Source organism: Macadamia integrifolia, chromosome 13 (assembly GCF_013358625.1).
Source record: "Macadamia integrifolia cultivar HAES 741 chromosome 13, SCU_Mint_v3, whole genome shotgun sequence".
Taxonomy (NCBI): domain Eukaryota; kingdom Viridiplantae; phylum Streptophyta; class Magnoliopsida; order Proteales; family Proteaceae; genus Macadamia; species Macadamia integrifolia.
This window is the reverse complement of record NC_056569.1, coordinates 14,229,061-14,237,427: the sequence shown is the minus strand read 5'-3', so window position 1 is coordinate 14,237,427 and position 8,367 is coordinate 14,229,061. Positions and strand designations below refer to the sequence as shown.

Here is an 8,367-nt window from a genome sequence, read left to right as displayed (position 1 = left end):
TCCCCTTTCTTTTATTTTATTTTTATTTCAACATTTTTTTCCTTTATTTATTTATTATTTTTTTTTAATTGCGTGGGTTATTTATTATCAGTTATTTATTTACTTAATTTTAATTGCGTGGCTTGCGTCTTTAAATTCTTAGATGACGAATGGTTAGGACGTTATTTTAGATACATATGTTTAGGACGGTAATTAGAATTAGATCACAAACATTAATCAGTTCACTTTCGCATTATTAAAAGAAATAAAAAAATAAAGTGGCTGCTCTCCCTGTGTTCGACCCGTAGCTGCACTGATCCGTACGCTTGCGGTTACATTTTAAATCTCAAACAAGTTTTAGCGCCGTTGCCGGGGTGACAGTTCCATGTTATTTTTCGTTTTTTTTTGGTAAATCGAAGTGTTTTGTTTGCTTTGTTTTGTTTTTCCTTTTCTTTTGTTGAATTCCTGAGAAGAACAACTTGTAATAATAGTTGTATCGGTGGAGGTCGTCATGCCTCACAGTATGATAAAGACAGGTTTCCCCCTATAGCAGTACCTCAGGAATTGACCTGAGCAACCCTGGATCCCTGCCGGTAAGCTCCCAAAAAGCCAAAAAAAATAAAAAATCAAAAAAAAAATCAAAAAAAAATAAAAAAAAATCAAAAAAATAAAAAAAAAATCTTTAAAAAAAAAGTTTTGCTATCTATTCTTTTGTGCTTGTCTTACTTTAGTTGCGGGTAGTTTTCTGTTGCATGAGTGTTAGGTGGGTACGTAATACTAAGAATCGGTTAGAAAGAAGAGATCCAACAAGTAGTGACCCTATATGTTTGCTCTCTTTAAAACCCTTCATTATGGGAGATCAACAGCAAAACCCTTCACCTAAATCTCTGAAAGATAGGTTCTACCCTGCTAGAATAGTCCAACCTTCTTGCATAGTTCTACCACAAGCCCAGGGCAATAATTTTGAATTCAAATCTCAATACATCACTATGTTGCCCCACTTCCATGGGTTGACCTCTGAGGATGCATACCTATTTCTAAGGGAATTTGAAGAGGTATGTGTTCTAATTAAGATCTAACAGCTTTCTGATGATGCTATTAAGCTTAGGTTTATCACTTTTGCATTGAAAGACCAAGCTAAGAAGTGGTTGTATGGGTTGCTCACAAATTCCATAACCTCATGGGAACAGTTCACAGTTGTCTTCCTTAAGAAGTTTTTCCCAACTCACAAGATCAATAAGCTTAGAAGTGATATCCTTCAGTTTAGGCAAAAGCTTAGTGAGTCATTTTCCAAACTTATGGAGAGATTTAAGGATCTACTCCAAGAATGCCCTCACCATGGCCTAGACCTATGGCATTTATGTCAAATAATTTATNTACTTGTAATAGCCTTTATTTCAGAAAGTTCTGATTCAATATCAATACAATGTCACTCATATCAACGAATCCATTATAGAACAGAGATAAGAATTTATTAGGAAGCTACAAAAGACGATGGAATAGATGACAGAAAGAAAAAAAGAGCACTTTTTAGCTGCCTTATTTAGCTGAAAAGTTCCATGCAATTGCCATGACACTTTGTGGCAATTCTTGAGCATTTTCAAAGAGAAGCATTCCATCTAAGAGAAATTCCCATTATAACAATAATAATCGGTCATGTGTGTCTGCTGGGTCAAGTACTCATGCTCTTCACATCTCATCATTATCCTACAAATATAAATTAGATTAAATTCGTATGTGGCATAAATAAAGCAAAGATAGAAATCAAACATTTATTTAATTATAGAAGAAATACCTCAATCACTACTGTCTCCAATGCATATCCGCTTTTATTGTGTTTTTCGCATCATAAGCACCATCTGTCTGTAGTACTCCATCCATGGGTTTATTATGAGAGGGAAGGCCCAAAAGTGGTGGTTAGGCATCATTGCCATACGTAATCTATCATTACCATAAGAATTTCGGCAATCTTGGACCACTCTTCTCCTTCCTTCTTTTGGCATTGTTGTGTTAGCAATGGACAATTCTGGATCTCCAAACGTTTAAGAGAGGTTAGGGCAGAGAGTCCATCACGTAGGGATTCAAGAACTGGGCAGTCCACGATACAAAAATCCCTAAGGTTTGTGGGAAGCAATCCATTTGGAATGGACTCAAGAGAAGGACATCCACCAATGGTGAGATATGAAAGAGAGGTGAGATTATGAAGGCCCGAGGCATGTAGAGGTTCAAGATTCTTGCACTCCATAAGAAAAGAACATTCTACAATCTCCAGTTGGTTAAGATTTATGAGTTTGTGCAGCCCCTTAGGCAAGGTATTCAACTTCCCACACTTCAGAATCAATACCTCCATAAGCACAATGGGTAAACCCATGTCTGGAAAGGACTCAAGAGAAGGGCAGTCTTTAATTTCTAATCTTTGGAGGGATGTGAGATTGTGCAGTAGTCCCATAGGTAGGGAATCCAGATTCTTACAATCGATGATCACTAATTCTTCAAGCACAGTGGGTAACCTAGTTTCCTTGAATGATACAAGAGCAGGGCAACTTTCGATTACAAATTCTTGGAGAGATGTTAGTGTGTGTAGATTCTTGGGTAGTGACTTCAGATTCTCGCAATCGAAGATCTTCAATTCTTGAAGCGCAGTGGGTAACCTTGTTTCTTGGAAGGACACAAGAGTAGGGCAACTTCCGATTACGAATCTTCTGAGAGACGTTAGAGTGTGTAGCTCTTTGGGTAATGATTCTAAATTCTCACACTTTGAAATTCGAAGAACTCGGAGAGATGTTAGAGCGTATAGCTCCTTGGGTAGTGACCTCAGATTCTCACTGTTTGATATTTGAAGTATTCGGAGAGATGTGATGTTGTGAATCCGTAGCCTAAGAGGGTGAAACTTGACCACCATGGTTTCTGTTCCATTATTGCCCACATTTTCCAAATATGAAATGTTCGAGGTCCCACAGAGTTGGTACACCTTCTTTTTTAACCCTGCGTCAAATGTGGTCAACAATTGAAGACAGGGCAAATTACCCACTACGAATGAAATTTTATTGAAACCCCAATGTGCAGGGAGAACAAGATGTCGAAGATTTATAAGGTTACCCATATCTGCAGGCAACTCTCTAAGCCTCCCACAGCCAATAAGGACCAATGATTGTAGATTGTAAAGACTTCCAATTGAGTCCGGTAACCTCCCAATATCAGAAAATGAGAGATCAAGATACCTTAAATGTTTCAATCTGCCAACGGAATCAGGCAACTCACAGTTGAAACAGTTTCTGAAACGTAGCACTCGTATGAATTGGAACTGCAATTGTAATTGTGTGGTGGGAAAAAAGTACCTGGGACTACCTACAATATCATTTATAGTTAGCAGGGTGCGTAAGCTTATCATGGCCTCGGATTTTGGTGCCTCAATACTATAGTTGTCCATAACGTAGGACAAGTGACGGGTCGTCGTAAGAAGTTGGCATGGCTTATCATTCTCTATCCTACAATATATTCCACCCGAAACAAATTGTGCTAAATCATGGATCAGATCATGCATCACAAATCCTGATCCTGTGTTACTGGATGACTCAAATAATGATCTGCTATGAATTTCCTTTGATAACTCAATAAGCAACGGGCCTGCCAAAGGATGACGACGATTGGATAACTCAAAGAATGACCTCATAACTAGTTCATCAAAATACCCAGCTGCTATATCTTCCAACCTTTTCCTTCCTTTTGGTTGAACAAGACCTTCTGCCATCCACAAGACAACTAAATCAATCTTGGTAAATTCATAGTCTTTGGGAAACAGAGCACAGTATGCGAAACATCTCTTTAGATGTGGTGGAAGATGATGGTAACTCAACATGAGCGATGGAAGGATCTCACTCTCTTTGAAATCCCATATTTCATTCTCCAAAATGTCTTCCCACTCATAATTCTCCCTTTTATCTCGTAAGAGGCCAGCAAGTGTCTTTATAGCCAAAGGTAAACCCTTACATTTCTTCACAATTTCTTCTCCAAATACTTCCAACTTTCGATTTGCATCAAATGGATTTTCATCCATGAAAGCGTGCCTTCTAATTAATGCAAAACAAGCTTCATCTGACAGACCTTTAATACAATGATCGTTTGGAACAGTGCGCACGATTGATGCAACTCCTTTGTTCCGTGTTGTAATCAATATCTTGCTTCCGCGTTTACCGAATGCAAAAACAGTGCTCAAAGCATCCCATCTCTCGTAGTTCTCGTTCCACATGTCATCCAAAACTAATAAGAATCGTTTCTTACTCAATGTTTTTTTAAGTTTCATTTGTAGCAGGTCTAGTGAATTAGAAGGAGGGGATGACCCAGTGGCTGACTCAAGAATTTCTTTTGTTAACCTCACCACATCAAAGTCTTCCGATACACAAACCCAAGCTTTCAAACCAAAATACTTTTCAACTCTCTCATCGTTGTAGACAAGTTGAGCAAGGGTCGTCTTCCCAACTCCACCCATGCCGACTATGGGCAACACCGAGAAATTATTGTCATTGCCACCGAGACTTGGATTTTTGTCTGATAGCAACCATTTAACAATCTTCCACATTTCATCCTCTCTGCCAAAAACTTTAGAACTAATCACCAAAGAACTTGTCGGTGGCCTTTGACTGAATATCCTCTGTTTTGAGATGCTTGAGTTCAAACCTAGAGTAACACCTTCTTGGGCTACAATTTTTAACCTTTCATTGATATACCTTACCTTTGATCCAAACTTCTCATTGATACCCTCAATCTCAGACTCTGTAACAGACTCCAACAAAGATGACATACTACTTTCACCTGGAGTGAGAGGAACAGGGTTGCGTACCTGTTGGGTTTGGAGAGGGTGGGTCTGATATTCAGATTCGAATTTCATTCTTTGTAAACTCTCGCCGATATCCCTTCCTTCTAATTCATTCCGTTTAATGCCCTGCAGCATTCAAAGATGTTATAAAGCTTAGGCCCAATGCCTTTTTTTTTTTTTTTTTAAATTTTCATTGATGCCCTTAACGGGAGATCGATTCTATGCTGGAGTTCAAACAAGAAGAAATTAACACTTGGAGTGAGAAACAGGGTTGCATACCTGTTGGGTTTGGTGAGCTGATTCCAATTTCAGGCGTAGAAGTTCAGTGGCATACTCATCCAGTATGTCTTCTGCATCATAAAGGAGTTGTTGTAGGTAGTCCAGCCACAGTTTCACAGCACCATTAGTGAATTGCTTCATTTCGGCTTCATCAGATAAGGCCTGAATCATGGCTGACGTCCGCTTCAGTGACTCCACTTCATCTAAATCGATTTTCCATTGGACTAAGAATTCCTGCAACTCAGGAGAGGCAAACCTGTCGAAAGCCACCTGAAGGAAGGCCGAGAGGAAGGACCCTCCGAAAAGCTGTCTCACAGCTGACATCTTCTTCAAAAAAATGTAAAACAAAGAGACAGAGCCGACGAACGCTCTTCAACGTGCGAGCTATGAATGAATCAAGTTTTATGGGAGAGGTTTCTAACAAGGAGCCCTCTAGGAAGAGACATAGGCAGGGCAAGAAGCCAAGAATGAGACTGAGTAACGAACGGTTTACACAAGGGGCAGAAAGGTAATCGCATACGAAGATGAAGGAGAGAGAAAGAGAAAGAGAGAGAAAGAGAAAGAGAGAGAAAGATTTATTTTAGGGAAAGTGTCTGTAGTCTGAAGTGTAGGCTCCACCAGTAGAGAACACCCAATGAGTGGTTATGAATCATTTCAGGGGTAGAGAGATCATTTTAGTTAAAGATGTAAATGGATCAGATATGGATCTGATGTATTCGAATGTGGATATTTGTAAACTGAATATGAATATAGGAGAGAGAGAAAAGGGAGCATTAGAGGAGGCTAGGCTACAATAACATAGCTTTATCCTAACTAATTGGGATCGGCCATGTAGATACATGCTCTCCAATCAGTTCAATTGGAAGTCATTCAAGATAGAGAAGCTTGAAGTAGTCCACTTTCAAGATACATGCTCTCCAATCAGCTCAATTGGAAGTCATTCAAGATAGAGAAGCTTGAAGTAATCCACTTTCAACGGCCACTACCAGCCATTGCCTCGCCTACCAGAATGGAATTAAAAGTCATTTTCTCAAACAAACACAATGCTGACTTATCTATGGAGGAGTCGAGAATAATCAACCATAATCCCCCATTGTGATAATCATTTCTGAAAAAGCATCAATGTTGAGTCTCTTAGCATGAGTCCAAGTTTTGCGTGTTTAACAAACCATCCGAGATTTCTCTCACTGATTGAATTTTTTACCCATGGACTTGAATCGTAAAACTGGACAAGTTCTAGAGATTCCTCATTAAAAAAAAAAATAATAATAATTTAAAAAAAAAAAAAAATGTCCCTCCCACCATAAATGAAGTTCCCTACTGTGTTTTATTTTAGGACCATCACCAATTGCTTTTCTCTTAAAATTGTTATGATCCATGTTTGTGTATGTAAGTACCCTGATAAGAAAAGGGAAGAAATAATTGATGGACCCAAGATTTGTCCCTCGCTATGTGCCATATTCAAAGGATGGGAAAAAATTGGTGAGATTCAAATTGTCTGAATAGGCAAATTGCTATGACCAAGTTTGGTATGATCTTATATATTTTTTCCTGTGTGTATATGTATCTTGGGAAGAGGAAAACCGTTGATGGGACTCAAACTTTCTCCATCTCTGCGTGCCATATTCAAAGGATGAGAAAAAAATTTGCTAAGACCCAAGTTCTCTCTATAGAAAAGAAAAAATAATCACATGTGGTATGATCCTATTATTCTCTTTGTCTGTATATGTTCTTTGATAAGAGGAAAGGAATAGTTGATGAGACCAAGTTTTGTCCCATCTCTATGTGTCATATTCAAAAGAAGGAAAGAAATTTCTCTCTTTTGTTTTTGCTAACGATGATTATCCAGGCCTTCGCCCTGATTAGTCCCGCGGATCTATATTGATCCCACAACCGTATGGACCAGATCATACTGGGGTTGAATAAGAACCATTCAACTTTCACTGAAAACAGTGAAGATTACTAAACACCCCCGTGTGAGTGGCCCAAGGTATGCCTAGTGGGAATCAAACTTAAGACTCCCAAATTTACGGCTCTCTCTCTCTCTATCTATCTATATATATATATATATATATATATATCAATCACTAAAAGCATTTAGTTTCTTAGGTTCAAGCTAATTTGTTTGAAACAGTGAGGGATCTTATGATCAGCATTGATAGTGAAAAATCATTCAGTGAACAGTTTGTGCCTTAAGCCCACAATTTTGACTTATGCCTAAAGATGTACACTGGCTCAAATCTTCAGCATTGGGCGGGTTTAGGCTTTAAGGCCAACCCAGTGGCCAAGATGAAGGAGTCAATGAAAAATATGTGCTTAAAAAGGGACCATTCTGAGTGTCCCATGCCTGAGCCAAATACTTGCCCCATAAAATCAACGCAAGGATGAAGAACCTGTTACTAATAGAGAAAAGGAAAGCTATCTAGCCTAGACATAGGCGGACAAGAAAAGACTCACTGCCCCCATCTAATACACTGAAGATCAAGAAATGCAAATGAATAGTCAAAAATTCGAATTTGATGAATCCGTTTGAGGGTATTCATATCCGATTATAGAGTATCTAGTTTGAATTCGGATAATCTGGAAAATGATTATCCGATCCGAATAGATAATCAACTATAAAAAAATATTAACTAATTAATGGTCTTGAGGGTCCTTAAAGTTTCGACAGGTTCTAAAGAATGTGAAAAAAACTGAAGACAATTGAGGCATGGATTGAGAGAAAATCATATCCCTTTTTTTTTTTTTTTTTTGGAGGGGAGGGGGGGAGAGGAAGATCCAGATTACACAAGTCAGTGATGTAAACGGTTAGTTGAAAATCTGAATCCAATTTGCATCCGTATCCATTTACGAGTATATGTATCTGGTCAAGGAATAGTCAGATCTAATCACATCCAACCCATATTCGATTCGTATTTGATTTGTTTACAAATCTACAAGATGCCTCCAAGTGGCCTCCCATTGGTCTACATATTGGCGTTGTGGCTTTTCAAGTGGGTAGCATTCTCTTTGCCTAATATTTGACCCAAAAAACAGAAAAGAAAAGAAAGAAGGAATATACAAGGCATAGATGCCACCAAAAGGCAATAAGGCATTAGGCCCCGAAAAAACAAATAAAACAAGCAAAAGACAAATAGCGCTGGAAAATCAAATCTGGATCGCCTAAAAAACGGAGTAATAATGAGCTCAATTTTTTCAATTGGTTGAGCAAAAATAATAAGGGGCAAACCCAATACAAGTACTCCATGCCTCTGCCAACCTGAGATTCAAGTATCTTCCAAATGAAGCTCCTC

At 38.5% G+C, this 8,367-nt stretch overlaps 1 protein-coding gene and 1 non-coding gene across 2 annotated transcripts; both read right to left on the bottom strand.

The window, feature by feature from the left end:
- Window positions 1-1,217: 1,217 nt before the first annotated feature.
- On the bottom strand, window positions 1,218-1,324 carry LOC122060355. The gene has a single exon (XR_006134374.1). It is a non-coding gene; the product is annotated as a small nucleolar RNA R71 (small nucleolar RNA).
- Window positions 1,325-1,399: 75 nt separating this feature from the next.
- Window positions 1,400-5,509, bottom strand: LOC122059354 (putative disease resistance protein RGA3). The gene is made up of 3 exons (XM_042622089.1): window positions 5,075-5,509; window positions 1,775-4,921; window positions 1,400-1,686 (listed from the first exon to the last, which is right to left on the bottom strand). Exons 1-2 carry the CDS (start codon window positions 5,396-5,398, stop codon window positions 1,904-1,906), a joined length of 3,342 nt encoding a protein of 1,113 aa, XP_042478023.1. The 5' UTR covers window positions 5,399-5,509; the 3' UTR covers window positions 1,400-1,686; window positions 1,775-1,903.
- Window positions 5,510-8,367: the final 2,858 nt, after the last annotated feature.

Coding starts and splice junctions, on each gene's coding strand:
- LOC122059354 (XM_042622089.1), bottom strand. CDS start 5,398: ATGTCAGCTGTGAGACAGCTTTTCGGAGGGTCCTTCCTCTCGGCCTTC. Junction 4,922..5,074: donor CAGCTCACCAAACCCAACAG/GTATGCAACCCT, acceptor TGAATGCTGCAG/GGCATTAAACGGAATGAATT.